At 52.1% G+C, this 22587-nt stretch overlaps 1 protein-coding gene across 1 annotated transcript; it reads right to left on the bottom strand.

Annotated features, from left to right (window-relative positions):
• Positions 1–1806: 1806 nt before the first annotated feature.
• Dnal4 (dynein axonemal light chain 4) lies at positions 1807–5624 on the bottom strand. The gene is made up of 3 exons (XM_051160000.1): positions 5223–5624; positions 3867–3950; positions 1807–2850 (listed from the first exon to the last, which is right to left on the bottom strand). Exons 1-3 carry the CDS (start codon positions 5289–5291, stop codon positions 2686–2688), a joined length of 318 nt encoding a protein of 105 aa, XP_051015957.1. The 5' UTR covers positions 5292–5624; the 3' UTR covers positions 1807–2685.
• Between the last annotated feature and the right edge of the window lie 16963 nt (positions 5625–22587).

Consider the following 22587-nt stretch of genomic DNA (forward strand, 5'->3'; position numbering starts at 1 on the left):
TGGTAATTGTTCTTGTGCTGAGGTGGACTGAGGTATCTGAGAAGCAAACATGACTGTGGTGTCCTCTAAGGACTTTCCTCTTTTTAGCAAGAAGCACTTATTGAGAACATCATGAAGGTAGGGGCTGGGCAATAACTAGAGGGCCACCTTAGTGTGTGTGTGTGTGTGTCTACACTCGGCAGAGATTGACACTGGGTGTCCTCTTCAATTGCTCTCTGATTCATTACATTTCTGCTTATTCTGAGTGTGTGCATGCCACAGGGGTTACGGGTGCATGCTTGCCATGCGGGCATTTCACACCACTGTTGGGAATCTGTCTCAGACCCTCATGCCTGTGCAGCAAGCACTTCCCTGAGCTGTTTCCCCATTGCTTGCCCTGCACATTTTAAGCGGGTTTGTGACTTGGAAGTATGGCTTTTCTGCTGTCTCGTGTGTTACATGTTAGCAGAATCCCAGATTACAGTCACTGTGTGTGAAGCAGCCAGTCAGAATCCCAGATTACAGTCACTGTGTGTGAAGCAGCCAGTCAGAATCCCAGATTACAGTCACTGTGTGTGAAGCAGCCAGTCACATCACATCCAGTCAAGAGCAGACTGGCTCCCCTCCCTAGGAATGGTGCCACCCACAGTGGGCTGGGTCTTCCCACATCAACTGACGTAAGACACGCTCCCACAGCAGCCCCAGGTCATCCCAATGGAGAGCATGCCCCTTGAGACTCTTACCAGCTGATCCTGGGTTATGTTGAAAACCAAAGCTGACCATCTGCTGCTGTTCCTAGTGAACGATGGCCTTATGTGGGGGAAGCAGGCACTTGATTTTCAGCTATAACAATAGCCTTTTCTAACTTTCACCCTTAAATATAATTTGTTTTCACACACTGTTGAGGAAGGGATTGGGAGGGGGAAGGGAGGAGCAGAAAAGGGAGGAGGAGGGGGAGGAAGAAGAGGACTGCTCAGGGAGGTACCCTGCTGTGGTGCCCTATCTGTACCTGCCTGACAGTGGCCACACAACCACACTCCCTGGGAGCAGGAGGGGTCCACTGCACTGACAACAGTGACCATGTTGACGTGATACTGTGTGGGTTGGACACTACCCCAGCCCCATCCTGCTGAGTGTCCCAGCCCAGGTGAGCCAGCATGACCTGGCAGGGAAAGTGTCACAGTGATGGCACAGTGCACACCACTGGGGTGTTAGCTGTGCAAATGCTCCAGCAACCTCTGGAGGCAAGTGTCACACCCACTCCACAGACAAAGCTACTGAGACCTACACATAGCAGAAGAACCAGATCTGGGGACCTTGGGGGCCCATAATCTCAGCCACCACTCCACCTTGGCTGCTGGGGAAACCAGCCTCACTTGCCAGCACCCACGTGTGGCAGATTAAGGGAAGAACAGATGCAAGGCAGGCGTTGATCAGCCATAACTATTCCAGGCTGGTGCCCCCTCACCGCCTCCCCACACTGCCTCCTGCACCACCCCACCTCGTCTCCCCTTTCTGTCCCAAGCACAGGGCTGCTTATCTCTCTGGCAGCAGCGCCAAAAGGGCCAAGGAGCTGCCTCCCACCCAGTCCAGGAGGCGTAATTCGTATTCCTCACATCTGCCCAGATGGCTACAGTGGCGCTTCTCTAGACACTTATGCACGTGTGTGCACATGCACGTGCATGAACACACACACACACACACCTCCCCCCCCCCCCAGGAACACTGGTCTTTTCGCATCATCCAGTAGATCTGATGGAAATCCGCTACAACTGGATACACAGGCTGAGTAGGGCAGAACAGAGCCCTTATTCCAAGAAACTTTAATAGACCAAGTTTAGTTTTTGGTCATTTTAATTGTAAAAACCAACACGTTTATATAAATAAGACCGCTGTGTAAAATATGATTCACCCTTCTACTAAAACCCTTCTTCCCACACTCAAAAAGAATCTAGAAAAGCCAGCAAGGTAAGAAGTACAAATAGCATGCGGTCCCTGATGAAGTCCCTGGCAGGCCAGGTTTCCCTGCTAACGGGGCCCCGCGGTGAGAGCACTCCTGGCCTAGGTGTCTCACCGGAGCTCAGTGACACCTTGAGAACTCGCTCTGTACCGCAGCCCTAGCTCTCAGCCAAGCAGCTGATCTGGTGGAGGTGATGTGAAAGGTTCATGTGGCCCGGGCTGGGAGAAGGGGACAGGAAGACTGATCCTCAAGCCAAAGCCAGGAGTGGGAATTGCTGGTCCAGTAGGAGGTGGTAGTCTGTTCGTCCAGGGTCAGGCTGGGGAAGGGGAGAGGGAGCCCCCTTCCCCAATGACAAGGAGAGAAGTCCCTGGGTCTCATGAGAAGAGCCTCCTCTTAGGCTGCTTCCACAGAGCCACTGATGATGAGGGCAGTAGATACTTCCCAGCAGTCCTGGGGGCAGAGGGGCTTTGGGGCTCCTGGGATGAAAAGGTGGTACCAGTCCATTCCAAGGAGAAAAATCCCATGGCCTCACCCCTCATGCACAGAGATGCCTGTCCACAGCTCAGGACTCAGGGAGAAAACAGAGAGCCCGGGGGTGGAGATGTCACTAAATGCACACTCGGGCATGGCTCAGGAAACTGGTACACAAGACAAAAGACAAGACTGAACTCTCCTTGCAAGGGCCAGGCTCTGCCTAGGGCTGCTCCCCAGCCCAGAGGAGAGGCAGGAGAGCCACAGTGAAGATGTCAGGAGCACTTCCACACGCACACGGCCAGGGTTCCCCCGAAGTACAGGTAGAGGAGGTTCTTCACCTCGTGGGTGATCTCAAACCCAAAGCCCTCGCCGATCACCACATGCCAGGAGGAGCCGAACTTCTTGTCCATTGTCTCTTTGATCATCTTTGCAGCACTCTGGAAAGGAGAGGGTGCCAATGAGGGACAGTGGCAAGCACAGGCCAGCTCCTACACAAGGCGAGGCCAGGCACTGAAACGGGCTGCTGCCTGCGTCTGACATCAGTCTGCCCCTGCAAGATTGCCATAGATGTTCTTAGCAGCCTTCGCAGGACTACGACAGGGGAACAGCACCTGCACACCGCGTCAGTTAGGAAGGAAGTGGTGAAGGCAAAGAGAGAAAGAGGCTTGAGGAAGCCTGAGCTGAGGGCTGGCTGTGACTCTGGGTTCCAGAGCAGCACCAACACCCTCAGTGGTGAAGCAGAACAAAGGGACACAGGCTGCTGTGGAGGCCAGGTGTGATAACAGAGTGGGGGGGGGGGCAACACGGGCCTGCAGGCTGCCGTGAGAAAAGCGTGTTCCCAGCAAGGGTGACAGGCCTCAGAAAGACCCGTCATAGCAATGGCGCTCCACTTCCCCTGCAGGCTCTTTCCAAAAGCTTCCCTCAGCATGAAGAGGCCTGTGTTCCTATCACCTCAGCGGCTCAGGGAAGAGGCGCCCTCTCCCCTAGTCTACAGACTAGGACTCTGGTTTCAGAGCTGAGGACGGCATGTGGCCACACCCCCGCCCTTTCTCACCACAGCCTCATGAGTGGCACCGCAGGGCTGAAGCCTGTGGCCATGTTCCCAGGACTGAGAGCGATACCTGGTGTGGAGCTGGGACTCCACCCTTGCTGAATGGATGGATGAAGTCATGGATGAATGCCTGGCAGGCTCATGGCTGGGATGGAGCCCAGGAAGATGCCCTAGCCAACAGCCTACTTGAGAAGCTGGGGGGCAGAGGCAGTATGGAGACCCTGCTGGTTTCCCTCCCTCTGGGGTGGATATGGCCCTTGGTAACCTGGCTAGAACCGACCTTTCCTCTCACTGGCCTTCCAGAACAGTGACCACCTCCAACCAAGGCTCTAGCAGGACTGTGGAGCAGCCTATCACACACAGGGTCAGAGGCACGAGGGCCACCTGCACTGATGGCAGTACCTCGTTGTTGTTGGAGAACTTCTCACAGGCTGTGACACAAAGCTCCATGGTCTCCACTCGCATCTCCTCTGGCATGTCCGAGTGCTAGAGACAGGGCGGGGTGACAAACAGAGAGAGGCTTAGCCGTGACCTGGCCTTCCTGGCCAGCCTCTCAGTCTTAAGCTTAAGGAATGGACACTAGGTGGCTTCCTTGGCCCAGCCCTGGGCAAGTGACTTATCCCTGGCGGGGGCAAAGCAGGTGTGATGGGATGAGCTATAGGCCCTGGGGCCATGCCCCTCTGCAGGGGATATGCGTGGGAGGGCACCCACCAGAGAATGCGGGCTTTTCTCCAGAGCTAGAAGGGATGGCCTGGCCAATCCTGGAGGCCCTGCTTCCCCTTGTTCCTTGGCTCCTCTTTCTCAGGAGGTTTGCCAGGTTCCTTTTCCTCCCATATGGAGGCCTGGGCCTGTCTTCATCCTTTCCCTCTTCAGCCGAGTCTTTCCACACAGCTGTGCTTTCTGGGGCGGGGGCGGGGGCGTCCATGTCTTCACCCCCTCTGTGGGCTCTAGCCTCCCTGTCCCCTATTCAGGTGAACCTCACTCGGTTGTCTAAAACACCTGGCCTATCCTTGACTTTCTGGCCCAGGCATCCAGATCTCACCCACAGTGAGCACCAGAGCCAACCTCACACCTCTACGACAGGGCTTGACTACTGCCTCTCATGTCACTGGGCAATGGCAATCTTAGCACGTTCCTCTAAATCCACTCTCCTAAGTACTAATGACATGAGACAATGCCACCATACACATGTTGCCTCACGGCTCCTTGGATCTCAGAATTCATATCCCTCACCACGTTCCTCGAGTGCCTGCCAGCCAGGCGTGCGCAGGCTGACCCACCATCATCACTCTGACCCTCACACCTGCCATTCCTCAGGGGCTCAAGCCAGCCATGTTGATGATGCCAAACTCGTCCCACTCAGTCTCCTCCGCCCGCTGCTGCTTCGAGGGGCAGATCCTTCCTCAGATCCCTGATAGGCCTGCCACCTAACTTGCTGGGGGTCACTGATCTTCTTCCAGGTGTTGGCCTGTTGGCCCCTGTACCAGCTCAGTTTACCTTTATAGCACCGACTGCCTGCCACTGTGCCCTGAGCCATCATCTGCCTTGCTGGCCACCATGTCCACAGTGCCTGGATCACACCTGGCATACAGCAGGTGGCCTGAACTCAACTTGGTGAATGAATGGATGGATGACAGAATGAATCACTGTGACTGTTAGGTATCTGGAGCCAGCAGAGCCCTGTTCACCTCACTGCAAGCTCCACCCACCTGCAGGCCATGGGGCCTGGTGGCCACTTTTCTCTTTCCAGAGGCTTACCCTGACCAGGGGGAAGGTCTGCAGCCGCTTATAGTCAGCCTCCTCTTTCTTTCCTTCTGTCTCTCCCATGATCCTCCCAGTGTGCCCTCAGGAGGAGAGTAGGGCTTTCAGGAGGCGCTGGGCCCGGCAATCACAGCGCCTGCCCAGCTCGGGAAGCAGGCCTTGCCAACTTGGCGGGAGCAGAAAATGTCTTTCCCCAGGGGTGCTGCAGAAAACAGGAAAAGCAGGCGGGAAGAGTTGGCTTCAGAACCACACATCACAGATTAGAAATGTCTCAGTGACAATCTGACACCTCCCATCTCAACGCCTCTGCCTCCTTTCCCAAATGGCCAGCAAGTCTGCAGACGGAGGGTGAGTCAACCCGAGATACTGCAAGAACACACTGTCATTGTCAAGACAGACTGACTGTGGGCCAGGCCAGGATGCAGCCGAGAGCTACCAATTAGCAAGGACAGCTTCTGAGTGCTGATGACAGCCTGTCTGGTATGAAGGAAGCCAAATGCACAGGTGACCACTGACAATTTGGGTCTGTCACCAAGGGAGGGTCCCTTCTGAAAGACCCTGCTCTGCATTAATAGGCACAGTGCTGGGTGGTGGTCTTCTTGGCATACTAGGTGTCTTGATGGTCCCTACCTACTGTCCCCAGAGCCACTAGGTCCTGTAGCTGGTCTAGGAGCTGGAAGGCCTAGTGCTGGTTCCCGTTCAATGACCAGCAGCACAGCCTGGGGCAAAGAAGTTCTTACTAGTGACTGGAGCCACAGCCATGGCAGGGAAGTTAATGAGACAAGGCTGGTGAAGCAGGCACCTATGTGTCACTCAGTCTGTGGCTGATCTCTTTCTCTGGCTCCCAGGGGACTCAATGGCAGTTCTAGACTTTTCTTTTTATTCCCAAGACACGGCTTCTAGACTCTTTCTAGACACATTCCTCTCCCACCGTATCTGGGCATCTAACGACAGGTAGGGCTTTTCATAAACAGATGGACTGCAGCTTAAATGACCACCAGCCCTGCAGAAGTCAGATGTTTCTTCATCATCCTAGAATGAAATCAAAGGGCTTCCTCTCTCAGAGGCACCGACAGGCATGAATGCAAATCGCCATGACGGTGAGCCTTTCTTAACAATTTACAGTGGACACAGGAGGCCTCACATCACAGGGCCCTTCTTGAACCTGCATCTAAGCCTAATTTCATTGCATGGCTACCAGACCCCACGATGCCCAGGAAGGGGCTGCACACAGGCGTGTATTCTGAGGCCGTGCCTGTCCAGGCTTGAAGCTCCTGCTTCCGTCTGAAATACCTGGGAATATAGGCACAGTCCACTGTGCCTGGCCAAGAGGTGCTGAGCAGGTGACATGGATTACTGTCACACACCAGCCCCTGTTCCCAGCTCTCCATGATGGCCACAGAAGCTAGAGCCTTGGAACGGAGGCAGGAGAGCTGCCACCTTTGGCCCGAGGTCACTCAGCTGACTGTGGCGAGCTATTGGCTATAGTGTTGCCCTGGAGCAGTTCCCTCACTTCATGCACACACATGGCCCTTCTACACATTTGACCACGAGTGTGGCTCAGATGACCTGGCAGTAATGTGAGGCTCCACCTCCCCTTCCAGTGCGTGCAGTCTTAGCTGACTGCAATCTGGCCTGGCTGAGCACTAAGATTTCTGGGTACTCTTTCCAGGCAGCACTATGCTCTTAATTGACACCTCTCTGATGCTGCAGCTACCCTCGGTGCACCCCACTGGGGGGACACCCTCAAACAAGGCTCAAAGCTTGGCACAGACTGCACCATCCACCACACTGGTGTCTTCTCATTTCCCAGAGGACAGATGGCTCCCCTTATCTTCTAACTCTGGGCGGCTGCACAACTTGGCTTTTAGCAGGGCTTGTTTGTCTCTACATAGGAGCTGGCTGGTTACCAAGCACAATCTCACTGCACTTTCTGGTCAGGTTTCTTGTTCCACAAAATCCAATGGGCCATTCATCTCTGCTCACTAGCGTTAAAGCCTGTCTCCCAACCCATCCTGAGCTCCCAGATTCAGTACCGCCACTTCACCGGCTCCTTGGCCACCTTCCTCCGGCAGCATTGGCAGGGGGTGCCAGGGCGCTCCACGTTGTTTCCCTCTGTGAATCCCAAGTGGGAACGACTTACAGTGTGGAAGCAGCTGCTCCAGCATCTCCCAAATAAGCGTTTCAACCCAAGCTGAGTCATCTTCAGAGCCAGCAAGGCTGCCAGGCAGGGCAGGGGTGCACACCATCCTCAAGGCCATCGTGCCTACAGCCTCGCAGTCTGTGGAAGCTCACAGGATCTCAGGGGTGCTCCCAGAGTCCTCTACAGCAAAGTCCCCAGGACAGTTCTAGGGAGCAGCAGCATGGAGTGGAGGATGCCAAGTCACAACATTAGGTCTAAGGGCTGCAGGTATGCTAAGTGGAAAAGCACTAGCTTAGCAGGTCAAAGGCCCTGAGTTCAATCCCTAAAGCTGCAGAATAGACGTGTAAGTCAGCAAACCAATGAAACATTGCAGTCTAGGTGGCAGTTCTTTAAGAGAATCGAGTTCTGCCTCCTTCCTTGGCTTTGGGGCCCTGAACAGGGGCTGTAATGAGGCCTGCGCTGCTTCTTGGAGATGGCGCTCTTTCTCACTCCTGGCAGGCTGACACAAGCCCTGTGTGAGTACTGGGAGGGGGCCTGCTCTCTAGGACTGTCACTCTCCAGCCAGGACTCAGCCAACACTATCCAACCAAATATGCTATGGCCATGACTCATGAACACCAACAGCTTTTCCTAATCACTGCATATACTCCTGGCAATCCACAACGGGTAAGGCTTACAGAGGAAGAGGCTTATTACAGACATGCCTCCACACAGAAAGGGAGGAGGGATTTTTATGACCCTGTATCATTCTGGTGCCGCTCCAGGCATTTAGCCACGATTAGTACACCCTGCTGAACGGATGCTACCCAAAATAGCACAACTGAGTTGGACTAACCTTATCAATCTCCCATGTGAGTGAGCACATGCCTGAGAGAGGCTGCATCAGACTAGAGCACACTTTTTAATAATGTAAGTGTGCCACAGTCAGGGTGCCAAAAGCTCAACTCCACGCCATCTGGCCCATGGTGGCGCCTGTTCTTCCCCAAGAGATACACACAGGCCTGCCCATGGCCTTGTCACAGCTAGTGTGCCTGTCTGGAAAGCCCTTGTTCTTTGTGACACTGACCTTAAGTCACCATTTGCGACTTTACTTCTGAGGTATTTCAGGAGAATCTTTAAGTAGGTAAGAGCATGTGGGAGGCTTAGGGAAAATGCACGGTCTCTGAAAAAGCCAAAAGTGTCTGTCACCCAAGTGTGCATGCAGGCGTGTGTGCGCTCATGTGCATATGTGCTGACACTTAATGCTTGGAACATTCTTGGCTCTTAGGCTTATACCCAGTACTTAACCAAGAAACTACAGGACCCTTTTGGAGTGTGTCATGGTGTTTTCAAAGACTGGCGGGTCTGAATTCACATCTGCTCTGCTCCTGACAGGTGCTCCTGCCCTAAGCCTCCACTTCTCATCTAGATGTGGGGGCTGAGCAGGCTCTACCTCACAGAAGGACTAACACCTGTTGCTGGAGTGGCAGGAAGGGACATTTGCCATCTTTCTTCACAGGAGCCAATCATACACCTGGCCCAGCACATTGTCACCACCCCCTATTCCCACCTGTGGGTCGGCCTCTGCTGGCACTGTGTAAGAGGGTCACTAGACACCAGGGAAGCCTGGGGTGGACTACTGGTGGCAGAGGCATGGCTACAGCCACCTGCACATCTGTCGCTTCATTTCAACACTACAACAGCTTCCCAACGGACTGTCTTCTAACTCTTAAGGAGGGCCCTGCGGGAGGGGAGAATAAGGCACCCAGTTCTCGGGAGAGTTGGTCGCTGGCCCTGGGAGTAATAGCCAACATTTGTAGAGCCAGGATCTGAGCCCAGATCATCCATCCTCCTGACGCAAGAAGTAACTTCAATATTGGCATCTTCCTGGTCAGCCACCTATCTGTGTCTGCCTCCTGCCTCTACCCAAGGGGGTGTGGGGGGTGGGGTAGGCGCGTCCCTACAACCACACAGCCAGGAGAGCAAGGACCTGTGGGAGGCAGGAAGGCACTTCAGCTCAATATGACTAAGTAGCTGGTGTTGGTTCAAATGTCTAAAGTCTAACCTGGCATAGTTTATTTTAGGTGTATTTAACAACAGCACAGTTTGGCGAAAAATATCCTGGTGACAATGAACTCAATCCCATGTGCACCACAAAGCTTAAGACATGACCACATCAAAACTCTTTGTAAAGTACATGTGACATCCTCCATAAAGACAGATTCTGTAGATTGGTAAGCTCGTGATAAGGGTCTTGGGGAAGCCCCAGTGTGATCTCAGCCACAAGATGGGGCAAAGGTCCCCTATTACCCACATCTGCTCCCGTGCCTTCTAGGCTGTGCACTGCTTCCTTTGAAGCAGCCTTGCGTGTTTAACAGTCTAGCTTCCCCTAGTGCTTATCTGTGAACTCACGACCTCAGTGTCTCCCATAGCTGCCCCTCTTTTGTATTTTAAGGAGAAAATTGTGGTTGTAACAGAGGCTAAGGCTGAATGCACTGCCTGCACGTCTAGTCTATTACAGGCAAGCACAAGAGAATAATAAGAATACTACCAGAAGACCAAGGAAAGGCGAGAGCCAGCTTAGCCACAGTGGCCATTCTAAGGTCACTTTTGAGAGATTCTGTTTGTATCTTTATGCAGAACATTAATTTGACCACTGATAGTATGAGAAAAACCTGGTGCACTAAAGCAACACATGCTTTAAATAAATCTTGACAACCATGACTATGCTTGAGCAACAATGATCCACAATAGCTCTACTTTCTACAACTGTGGCTCCTCCACGCCTTGCACATACCCACACTGGGGACAAGTGTGGCTCCCCCACGCCTTCCACATACCCACACTGGGGACAAGTGTGGCTCCTCCACGCCTTCCACATACCCACACGGGGGACAAGTGTGGCTCCTCCACACCGTCCACATACCCACACTGGGGACAAGTGTGGCTCCCCCACGCCTTGCACATACCCACACTGGGGACAACTGTGGCTCCTCCACACCTTGCACATACCCACAATGGGGACAAGTGTGGCTCCTCCACGCCTTCCACATACCCACAATGGGGACAAGTGTGGCTCCTCCACACCTTGCACATACCCACACTGGGGACAAGTGTGGCTCCTCCACGCCTTCCACATACCCACACTGGGCACATGCACTGGGTACCTTGGTCATCACATCACTGCTTTTCCTGACATGTCCACACTCCGCCTTTACAAACAAATGAGAACAAAGCTGACAGTGAGGAGAAGGGTCCAGGGACACCAGCAGTGAGGTCAGGTGACAGCTGGATCCCTAGAGGCCTGGTTACCCAGGTCAGGACAGAGTAAGGCTGCCATTCTCCCACTGTACTGTAAGGGCATCAGGAACCCATCATCTAGCTGGGCGTGGGCAACGTACCTGCAATCTCAGCACGCAGAAGCCATCCTAGCCTACACAATGGTTTCACCAAACAAGGCAACAGCATGAAACCTTGTCTTCCCCCAACACAGTCAACCTTGGCTTTCTCTGTGTAGCCCTGACTGTTCTGGAACTCACTCTGTAGACCAGATTGGCCTCAAACTCACAGAGCATCAACTGCCTCTGCCTCCTGACTGCTGGGATTAAAGGCATGTGCCACCAATACCACTACCTGGCATAAGATCCTGTCTTAAGAAACTTTTCTTTAAGAAAAAAAAAGAGGAAAGGAAAAGGAGGGAGGACGGCAGGTAAACAAGGTAAACAAGAGACAGGATGATAGTAAGGAGGGGATAACTTTAGACCCTTAAAAAAAAAGTTGCTGGGCCAGGCATGGCGGTATACACCTTTAATCCCAGCACTTGGAAGGCAGAGGCAGTTGGATCTCCATGAGTTCGAGGCCAGCCTGGTCTACAAAGGGAGTCCAGGATACTTTGGGCTCTATTAAACAGAGAAACCCTATCTCAAAAGCAAAAAACAAAGTTACCTTTCTATGCAGACAAAAGTTGTGTCCTTTGGTTTTAAAAGGCCTTTACTCTTTCTCAGTTATGCTGAGGCCCAGTGAAAACTTCTTTCTGCTTTGATTATGGAGAGGGAGGAGAAAGAGAAAGGAAGAAAGGAAGGGGAGGGAGAGGTGGGGCTAGAAGAGACATCTGTTGACTCGTTTAGCTAGGCAGCTCAACATTTTCTTTGTCCAACACGGAGTGGTAAATGACAGTGACTCACACAGTATACCCCCATGGACATACCCAAATTTGGATGAGATCCCAAGCATTTCCATTAAGAGACAAGTGTAATAAAAAGTTATAACCAGAGGCAGAGAGATGGCTCAGTGGTTAAGAACACTGACTGTTCTTCCATAGGTCCTGAGTTCAATTCCTGACACCATATGGTAGCTCACAACCATCTCCAATGAGATCTAGTGCCTTCTTCTGGCATGCAGGCAAAACACTGCATAGTTAATAAATAAATAAATAATTTTTAAAAAGTCTTAACTATGGCAGCTACAGGCTCTGCACAAGAGCAACTGCCTACAGCATGGGTTACACAGGCTCCTGCACCATTTCTTCCACACTTAGCAGAACAGATTTGAACATAAGGAGTTAAAAGTGACATTATCACAGGACCAAATTGCATGCAGCACTGATTTATTTCCTAGGAAACCACTAGCAATTGTTAATCAGTAGTCATAGCTTACAAGTGATCACAACTTCACCATGTGTCGTGAGTCCAGACAATCCTCTGGAGCTCAGGGACTGCAGTCTCGTTTACTGTCCCAGAATGAGCCGTCCAGTGGCAGGCACATGGCAGAAGCCCAAAAGATACCCACACTGTAATTAAATTACATTTCAATTGCCTCCTGGGAGAGGAGAGGTCCTTACTGAACTGGAGCTGGGATGGCTCAGCTTGGCTCGCTGCTCAGCATTAGGATTTGAGTTCAGATCCCCAGCACCCACACAACAAGCTGGGTGCAGAGCTGCAGAGATGGCTCCACGGGTAAAATGTTGCTGTGTAAGCCCGAGAACCTGAGTTCAACCCCTAGAACCCATGTGGAAGGAGACAGCTGCCAAGTTGTCCTCTGACCTCCACATGCACACTGGGGATGCGAGTGCATGCCCACACCCTCTCTTTCTCTCATACGGAAGTGCACACACCCAGAAGTGGCTGGGTGCTATGCTATGAGCCTCCAATACTAGTGCTTGGGAGGCAGGCACAGGAGGACCCTGGGGATTGCTGGTCAGTCAGTATAGCCAATAAGTGAGCTATAGTTTTTTTTGGTTTTTTTTTTTTGTTGCTGTTAGCTATAGGTTTTTGAAGAGAGACCCTGTATGTATATATATGAGTGACTGAGAAAAATACCGGTCATCTGTCTCTGGCCTCTATATGCATGTACAAACACACGCACAGGCATTCCTACACATAAACATGTATGTACACGTACACACACACATTATCAAAACATATATATTTTCTTAATACTGATCTTCAGCCAGAGACCAGGAGAAGAATTCTACACACAGGCTCTCAAAAATCCTCCTCCTCCCCCAAAAAACCCGGTCCAACAGGCACTCTTCTCCCTGTGATACTGTTGAGCTCGTGGCAGAGCAAAGCTAAGTGCCTTCCCATCCGGATGAGAACTGGAGGCCCAGCCCCCACCCCAGTGCACATGCTTCTGACACTCCACTCTAACTATGGGAGAGGCAGCACTGCCACCATGGAGTTCCCAGCACATATGAAAACTGACCCAGGAGTTATGGTCCATGGCGGAAAGACATGAAAGAGAATGCAGAGAACTGGGTGGGGGATGGGAGGACAGTGAGGGAAGCTCAGAGTCAAAGGCAGCCCCGGAGGCAGCCCTGGTGAGGGAGCACTCTGCCAAGTGGGCACGGGAGGACACTCCAGAGGGGAGCAATGCCGTGGCTGCAAGAGAAGATTTCACGCTTCCTGAGACTAGGAGACAGAAAGGGAGAGAAAAGGCTGGGGCTGGGGTGTAGAAGTGTAGGGGGGCCCTAAAATCCAGGCATGAAAGCGCGGACTTAGCCAGGCGTGGTGGCGCACGTCTTTAATCCCTGCACTTGGGAGGCAGAGGCAGGTGGATTGCTGTGAGTTCGAGGCCAGCCTGGTCTACAAAGAGAGTCCAGGACAGCTAAGAGTACACAGAGAAACCCTGTCTCGAAAAAACAAGACAAATCAAAAAAAGTGTGGATTTTTGTGTTTTGAGATAGGCTCTCATATAACAAGGAGTGGTCTTGAACTCACTGAGCAACTGAGGATGGCCCTGAACTGCTGCTTCTCCCTCCCAAGCATTTGGGTTGCAAGCATGCACCACGGTGCATGCACCATGCTTCTTGGAGCTTTCCTGGCGGCAGCTAGCACAGTGCTCAGTAACTGTGTTGACAGGAAGGAGAGCAACAGACCACCTGGTGGGCATTAAAGGCCTGGACCAGAAGGGCAGCCTCAGCGATGGAAAGGGTGTTATGATATCCCCATGGAGACAGAATCGTGACTTCCGCAGTGGGATGGGCCTAGTAGAGAATGGAAGAAACCAGGCAGAACAGGTGGGCAGGTAGAGAAGCAGGCCAGCTTGATTTTGGCAGCTGGCAAAATGCAAATGGACATGTTTGATCCCAAGTACAAGATGACAGAATCATGGATGGGGGGAAAGGGAAGCTATGGATGGGTCCAGCTCTCACACCACCGTATTCACCTCTTCCGGTTTCCTCTCCCCACCCCCACACCGAGTCCCTAACCGAAAGGTCAAAGCCAGAGAGCAGGTCTGAGGTTCAGGGACAGACAGTGGACACTAAGTGGGTTCCATAGGAAATCTCTGGGTTCCTCCTAGGAGGGAAAACACGAGGTAGTAAGAGACAAAGAAAGGAAATTGGGGTGGGGGTGTGTTTATAAAGTGCTTCTATACAAGCATGGAGATCTGAGTTTTCTTCTCAGCACCCCAGTAAAAAGCAAGGTGGAGCAGCCACAGCTGTGACCCCAGCTTTGGAGAAGTAGCTGGAAGGATCCACAGAACTCACTGGCCATCTGGCCCGATGGTGAGCTCCCAGCATCAATGAGAAACCCTGTCTCAAAAAGGAAAGCGGAGAGTGTGACTGAGTAAGACACCAAATGTTGACTTCTGGTCTCCACATGAACTTGCACACAAAGGAACACATATACACACAGGAAAAAAAAAAAAAAAAAAAAGGCAAGCTAGCATGTCCTGAATCTATACTGGACTTGGACCTTTGTACTTCAATTGCCAAAGGAGAATATTGGCTTTATAGATGCACCAGCTGGTGCCCAAGGAGATCTCAGGTAATTCGCCAGGATTCTTAAACTTAGGTTTGCCAAGTTCTTTGCATTACATAAAATGAGGGAAAAGGAACACATTCTCCTCTCCAGGGAGCTGATAGTTGAGTCCGAAAACAACATCCTAGGACGCCAGAGTCCAAAACGCCTTTGCGACAGTTCAATCCAATTTCGTCTTTATAGATGAGTCCTCCCCAAAAGGCAACAGCCATCCCAGAATCCCAGGACGTCGCCAAATCTCAAAACCAAGTGGTCTGGGACGAAGCGATTGACACCACCAGCCAGCAGCGAGGTGGCGCGGAGACAAAGTGCTGCGGGAGTCAGAACTGGGAGACTGCGAGAGCACTCTAAACAGAACCCAGGGTAGGTGAGGAGGAGCGCCCTGCAGAGCGGTGGTGGTGGTAGTGGGGTGCCATGTCATTGCCCAGCTCCGTGGTCCCCTACGTTGGGGCAAGGGGAGGTCCTGGGCCGGGAACCTCTGTCGGAGGGCCAAGGTGGGGCCTCACTCTGGGCCAGGCCTTCTCCGCCCCACGCGTCCTCCCGTCCTCCCTCCAGGCCAGCCCGCCCCACCGCGCTGCCCGCCGCACTCCGCGGCCTCACCTGCTCCCGCGGGGGCCGGAGCCGAGGCCGCTGCCAGCGCACCCCCGCCAGGGTTGTCAAGGAGCGAGCAAGAGTGTCTTAGCAACCAGCACGGAAGTCCCGTTCTCTCACCGGACGTTGACAGCAATTTCACTTATTATTGGTCTAGAGAAGTGCCAATTAATTCCAAAGGGGCCTAGTAGGCCGGCGCTTACGTAGGGGCGTGGCTTAGAGACTGGGGAGGCGGAGCTTCACTCATAGTCGTCCTAAACATGCCTGAGCAGCCGCTGACGGCTTGAAGTTGTCTTTGGAGAGAAGCAAACTTCGTAAAGCTGTATTGCCCTGAGAGTTTTCCTCATTGAAAATGACAAATGAAGGGTTTTTTCTTTTGGTGTCGTGACGCTGATCTGCTATTTTACAAGGACCTCAAGAGCCTGATAACAACCAGAATTTATGTAGTGATTTAGTGTTTTACAACAGCATCCAGTATCTCGTATGAACCGATGTGTAGAACTTGAGAGAATCAATGAATAATTCCGAAGAAGGAACGCAAGTCTTCCTTCCCTTGCACCATCCAGAGGTGCCTTGCTCTAGGGGCTGGGAGACACCGGTGCCATCAGATGCAGCTCTCTAGAACCTGCTTCTGATTCTTCCTGGGAGGAAACGACCAAAAGAGTGTCAGTGCGGCTTGGTGAGGGGAAGGTGAAGACTATGGATACCCCATAATGTAAACATTTACTCTATGCTTAACATGTATTCCCTGGTGAAACCCCCACTGGCTGGTTTCCTGGGCTGGTGATTCCCAGAAGGATACAGACTAGCAGGGAGAAAGCCACCAGAAGAAGTGGATACAGGATCATTTATTCCACTTGCTTCTACAGCAGAGGCTGGCATGGTACCGGCTCTTCTAAGTGTGGCACCTAAGTGAGCGGAGCTCAAGATGACCAGAAGGCTGATAAGAGTGGGACAAAACTGGAAAATAGCAGCGGCTCCAGGAGGCCTAGGTGCAGGGCCAAGTAGGGTAGGTGAAGACAGAAGGAAGTAGGGTAGTAGGTGGAGGGGTTTATTATTATTGTTGTTGTTTTGTTTTTTAAGATTTATTATTTATACAGCATGTGTGCCTGTACGCCAGAAGAGGGCACCAGATCTCATTATAGATGGTTGTGAGCCACCATGTGGTTGCTGGGAATTGAACTCAGGACCTTTGGAAGAACAGACAGTGCTCTTCACCACTGAGCCATCTCTCCAGCCCTTGGTCTTGTTTTTTGAGACAGGGTTTCTCTGTGTAGTCTTGGCTATCCTGGACTCACTTTGTAAACCAGGCTGTCCTCGAACTCACAGTGATTTGCCTGCCTCAGCCTCCTGAGTGCTGGGATTAAAGGCGTGCGCCACTACCACCCCTGGCAGGTGCAGGGGTTTAAAACATAAACAGCCCCTGATGTGAGGTGGGGCATAGTAGTTGCTGTAGAGCAATACTAGGGCAGTAACAGGGTCTGATCTGGGACACTGGACTAACCTAAACCTGACTGTGTAGACTGAGAACACACACAACTGATTTGGTTTGAGGCTTGGCAGCACGAACTCAGCTAAGCACGCGCCTGCTTGTCTCCCTGGAAAGTTCTGAGGGTCTGTGGAACGTGTTACTCAGCCTCCAAATTGCCTCCACCCTCTTTTCCAGCTCTCTCCAGGAGACGGAGGGCAGCCTTTGAGGGGGATGATGCTCTTGCTTCTGTCTCTCAGACAGACATCTCCCAAAAGGGGTCCGCGTCTGCCGTCTTCTCTCTCGCCTCCCCTTCATTCTTCCGCCCACTGCAATCTGGCTTCCACTCCCACGATGCCACTGAAATTCCCTCTCTCATGGTTACCAGTGACCTTCCGAGAAGCAGGGATCGATAGACCTTCGTCTTTATTCCACAGGAGTTCTCCATTATAGAGGCAGTACCTACGGCTCTTTTGCAATGCAGATTCCAGGGTCTCCTGCAATGGAATGGGGGGGCATGTGGGCTTTTCATAGTCTGCCTTGTGCACACCGACAGTGACAGCCACTGGGTAACAGGGCACCTCACTTTCTGGTATCCCCCGGAGCTATAATTCATTTTTTTAGGGGGGGGGGCTCTTGCTTTGCTCTAATTTAATGTGGTTTTCTGACAAAATGTTATGGTTTGGGTGTGAAATGTCACCCATGGGCTTATGTGTTCTGCACACTTGACCTCCAGCTGGTAGCATTGTTTGGACAGGTTGTAGACTCTTGAGACCTCAGACCTAGCTGGCAGGCAGCTGCGGAGTAGGCCTTGAGGGTTTGCAGCCCTGCCCTGCCCTGTTTCTAGTTTTCCTCTCTGCTACTGGAGCCACCAAAATATAAAGGAGCCAAGTCCTGGTCACCACACTTTATGTTTTCCGTCCCCATTGTATATGATGGACTATGCTTCTGGATTTTGAACCAGAAGAAACACTGCCTGTTTTGGGGGTTGGGGGGAGGGGCAGGGTTTCACTGCATAGCCCTAGCTCCTGCCCTAGAACTCACCCACTCAGTAGGCAAGGCTAGTAGTCTCAAACTCAGAGATCTACCTTCCTCTAGCTCCCACGTGCTGGGATTAAAAGGTGTGCCCCACAAAGCCCGGCTACATTTCCTTGCCTCTGCCAGGTATTTGGTGACGATGCTCCATTGGCTTGCTTCCTCATCGAGCAGAGTTCCAATACTTGCTGGAGTTGTAAGTGGGAGGTGTGAGCGCTGGAAGGGCCCCCCTTCTCCCAGGGAGCAGTGCTCTCGATGTGTGCCTAGCTGAGAAATGCTGTTTTAGGACTGTCCCGTGGGGGCTCTTATGCCCACAGTTCCCTTAATCCTTTTCCTTCTAGGCGAGTGGTTCTCAGCCTGTAGGTAGTGACCCCTTTTACAGGGATCACCTAAGTTTTGGGGTGTGGGGCTTGTGGACCGTGCCTCCAAGGGAACTGACCCGGGACTAGTGAGATGGAGAGTGTTCAAACCCCAGAAATCTCAAACTTGAGATTTAAAAACTCATCCTTAGAGCGTGGGACAAAGCTCTCTCTGTGTGTCTGTGCCTGCCTGAGGAAGTACCTGGCACAACCCCCAGGTGGCTACAGGTGCTCAGCCACATGCTTGCTGACTTTACCTATGCAAATAGGGCATCACCAACAGCCTAAGTCCCAGCCAATGAGACACATTCATCCTCAAAACCCCTCCCCTCTGCCCGAGATTCATAATGTCCCTGTTTCACATAAAATTAAGCAGCGAGCACCATCCACACCGTCTACTTCACTGGCTGTTTGTTCTGAGCTATAGCACTGGGGAAAGAAAGGCAACCTGAATTCATCGCTAGACCCCCAGACTCTACTGCTGGCGAAGCAGTCACCTCTGAACCACCACAGTGACCTCTAGAACTCACTGGGGCTCCCCGCTGTTCTTGTCCAAGACAGGCCAGGCCCTGAGCTCCCCACTGCCACCTAGCCTGGGGCCAGTAGCGCAGGGAAAAAAGCAGTAATACTTATTACAGAGAAACGCGTTTCCCCGCACCCCTGGCTGGACTGGGGATCTTGTGACACACTCATCCTTTTCTGCCTAGAGACTGATGGCGCTCGGACCTTCCAGCGGAGAAGTGCGCACTAAAAGCCCAGTGGCGTTCGGGCTTCCCGGGAGACGCAGAACCACATATTGGAAAACACATCACAATTCATAGCAGTAGCAAAATTACAGCTATGAGTGTAGCAACAAAAATAGGAGGCTGGAGAGAGATGGCTAGAGGTTAAAGGCACCGACTGCCTCTCCAGAGATCCTGAGTTCAAGTCCCAGCCACCACAGGGTGGCTCACAACCGGCTATAATGTGTCTGATGCCCTCTTCTGGCCTGCAGGTGTACCTGCATGCAGAGCACTGTATACAAAATAAATAGAATTAAAATAAATGTATGGCTGGGGATCATTAAACATGAGGAACTGTATTAAAGGGTTGCAATATTAGGAGGGTTGAGAAGCATTAATCTAGATTCTGATTGCTCTTATTGGTTACTTTCCAGACTAGGTGTCCCTCGTGCACCTGGCCCAGATGTCCAGGAGAATCCTGGCTGCCATCTACCAGGATGGCCCACAAACTTTATTTATTTATTTTTCAAGACAGGGTCTCTCTGTGTTAGCCTTGGCTGTCCTGGACTCACTTTGTAGACCAGGCTGGCCTCAAACTCACATCAATCCACCTGCCGCTGTCTCCCGAGTGCTGGGATTAAAGGGGTGGCGTGTGCCACCACACCGGGCTCCCACACACTGTCTAAAGTATCGTGTCCCACATTGAATGGATCCTCCAGCTTGTTCTCATATTCCTCATCTGGGTAAATGGCTGCTCTCTCCACTTCGTTTCCTCCATCAGACACAATGTGTCACCTTTATACTTTCCCAACCCTAGCCTACCTCCAGCCAGTGGCTGGTCTGCTAGTCTTGAGGGCTGTCTTCTTACACACACACACACCCGTGTTAAAGTTATTTTTTATAAAACTGTTTCTCAGTTTCTCTCTTAATCCAGCCATCACACCAATTGAGACTCAATTATAGCATTTTAACAAGCTTCACAGCACAATAACTGAACAGTTATTAATCTGTTCTTAACCCTCTAAGCTAATGTGGCTTCTTCCCAGTGCGTCCCAGTGATACTTGCACTTTGTAGCTTTCCTTGCTGAGCTCTCTCCTGGTCCCTCCTGGACATCTATCTGCCAGTGGCTGAGTCCCGGACTTCCTCCTCTAACTCCTTCTTCCTTGGATGGCAGGAAGTCCAGCCCTATTCCCTCCCTTGATCAGTGATTGGCTGTGAGCTTCTTTATTGGTATAACAGGGGCCAATTGAAGAGCAGGGTTTATACAACAGTGAGATAGGAGAGTCTCAGAACCAGGGGCGGGGGTGGGGGATGGTTATAGAACCCAGCATCTGAATTACACAATAACCTTATGCCTACGCCCCCGACCCAGCACCTCAATGCAGCCGGAACCATTATTGTAGCAACTACGTTCTTCCCAGGCCGCCACCTGGAAGCCTGCTCTTCCCTAATCCCCCGTTCCAGTCAGTATGGTCACAGCCCTGTTCACCAGCCTCTTCCTCACCACACTGCGCCACTCCCTGTGGGATGAAGTGACTGTCCCAAGTTGACAGTCAGGACTCACCTTCCTCCTGCTCCATGCCCCTAGCTGGACGCAGCAGGGGAACCCAACCCTCCAGGCTCTCCCTCTGCTGAAGGCTGCTTCTCACCGACCTCTCTGCTCCCAGGCCCTGGGTCATCCTCCAGCCCTTTAACCTCCTGCTGTGGTGACATAAGGCAGCGTGTCTCTTCTGGAATCGGGCGGCATAACATCCTGGTGTCATCATTTCCCAGCATCGTGATCCTGGCAAAGCCTCTTCCTGGGTCCCCGTTCGCTTGTGTTACTTCCCTTGCTGGGCTGAATAAGCTAATAGATGCCAAATGCTGGGAGCAGTGAGTGCCTGGCACATAGTAAGCACTTGGTAGATATCGGCTGCTAGGATCCAGTAAAGGCGTAGTAAGTAAGCACCTAGTCTGCACCAAGTGTGGCTGTATATATAGCAGTAAAATCTGGTTCCTCTGCCATGGAGTGATGTACATACATTCTGTAGGCACTCTGGGTGGCCCACAGTGAAAGCAAAACACGGTGTTTACAAAGAGGTACATGCTGCGGCCATCAGAAAAGAGGACACCCCTGACCCCAAGCAGATGCACATTTCGGTCCAGGCTGAGTGAAAAGGGCTCGGTCCCCAGATCTGGGACACATGAAAAAGGTAGGGCAAATGACAGAATGACCAGGCAGCCAATTAGTCCACATGGCCAGTGTGATGGTTTGACTAGGAATGACCCCCCACAGACTCAGGTGTGTGAATGGTTGGCCCATAGAGAGTGGCACCATTAGAAGGTGTGGCCTTGTTGGAGGAAGTGTGTCACTGTGAAAACAGGCTTTGAGGCCTTATAAGCTCAAGTCTGGACAGTGTGGCATGGTCCCCTTCTGCTGCCTGTGGATCCAGATGTAGAGCTCTCAGCTCCTTCTCCAGCACCACGTCTGCCTGCATGTCTCCGTGTTTCCCACCATGACAATATGGACTAAATCTCTGAAACTATAAGCCAGCCCCAGTTAAATGTTCTCCTTTATAAGAGATGCCTTGGTCACCAGGCGGTGGTGGCGCACACCTTTAATCCCAGCATTGGGGAGGCAGAGGCAGGCAGATCACTGTGAGTTCGAGGCCAGCCTGGTCTACAAAGCGAGTCCAGGATAGTCAAGGCTACACCGAGAAACCCTGTCTTGAAAAATAAAAAAACAACAACAACAACAACAACAAAAAGAGTTGCCTTGGTCATGGTTTCTCTTCACAGCACTAAAACCCTAACACAGTCAGCAAAATTTCTGTGAGTGCTGCATAACAAACTGGACTTAAGTAATAAGAAAAAGCCAGCCTGCTGGGAATGAGGAGGAGCAGTCCAGGCCCAGGTGCTTATTGTCTCTGTCTGGCACACATCGGGGAACAGCAGGTCAACAAGCATGTTCAGGGTATGATAAGCGAAGGGGAAGAGTGGCTGAGTGGGAGGGCTGAGAAGGGGGTAGGCTAGGACAATGGAGGAGGTTTGGATCGCACACTAAACATACTGGGGAGCTTGGCGTGGTGGCATGTGCCTTCAATCACAGCAAGTTGCAGCCAGAATGAAATAATGAAACCAAGTCTTAAAAAGAAACATGTGGCTGGGTGCAGGGTGGTACATACCTTTAATCCCAGCACTCAGGAGGCAGAGGCAGGTGGGTCTCTGAATTTGGGGCTAGCCTGGTTTATATAGTGGGTTCCAGGACAGCCAGAGCTATGTATTATGTGGAAAGACCCTGTCTAAAACAAACCAAAACAACAACTCTCCCTGCGTGCTCGCGCGCACACACACACACACACACACACACACACACACACACAGAGAGAGAGAGAGAGAGAGAGAGAGAGAGAGAGAGAGAGAGAGAGAGAGAGAGAGAGAGAGACTGAGACAGCCTGCAGTGGTCCAGCCCGTGCAAGGCATTCTGGAGACGGGAGCTGAAGATAGACACCTCTAAACCCTCTGTATCTCCATCTCTACCTTCTCCCCATTTCCTGCAGATGGCCATGGCAGGTGTTTGTCCTACAGGTGGGGAAATGGAAGCTCAGAGGTCAAGTTCCTAGTCCCAGGCTTCTCAGAAGAGGTCTACCCCAGCCTGGCAGCAGTGCAGCTCTGGGGCTGACAGTGAGCCCAGCCTGGGGATCAGCTGAACCAGCCTGCTGAGTGGATGTAGATAGCCGGGGCCGGGGCCCACACAATACCTGCTGGGCACCTGGGTCCCACAGCAGAACTGAAGCCAGCTCCAAACTCCTCCAGAGTGTGC

This window comes from Acomys russatus, chromosome 17, assembly GCF_903995435.1.
Source record: "Acomys russatus chromosome 17, mAcoRus1.1, whole genome shotgun sequence".
NCBI classification, from domain to species: Eukaryota; Metazoa; Chordata; class Mammalia; order Rodentia; family Muridae; genus Acomys; species Acomys russatus.

Coding starts and splice junctions, on each gene's coding strand:
- Dnal4 (XM_051160000.1), bottom strand. CDS start 5,291: ATGGGAGAGACAGAAGGAAAGAAAGAGGAGGCTGACTATAAGCGGCTG. Junction 3,951..5,222: donor AGACCTTCCCCCTGGTCAGG/GTAAGCCTCTGG, acceptor CCCTGTCTCTAG/CACTCGGACATGCCAGAGGA. Junction 2,851..3,866: donor AGTTCTCCAACAACAACGAG/GTACTGCCATCA, acceptor TCTCCTTTCCAG/AGTGCTGCAAAGATGATCAA.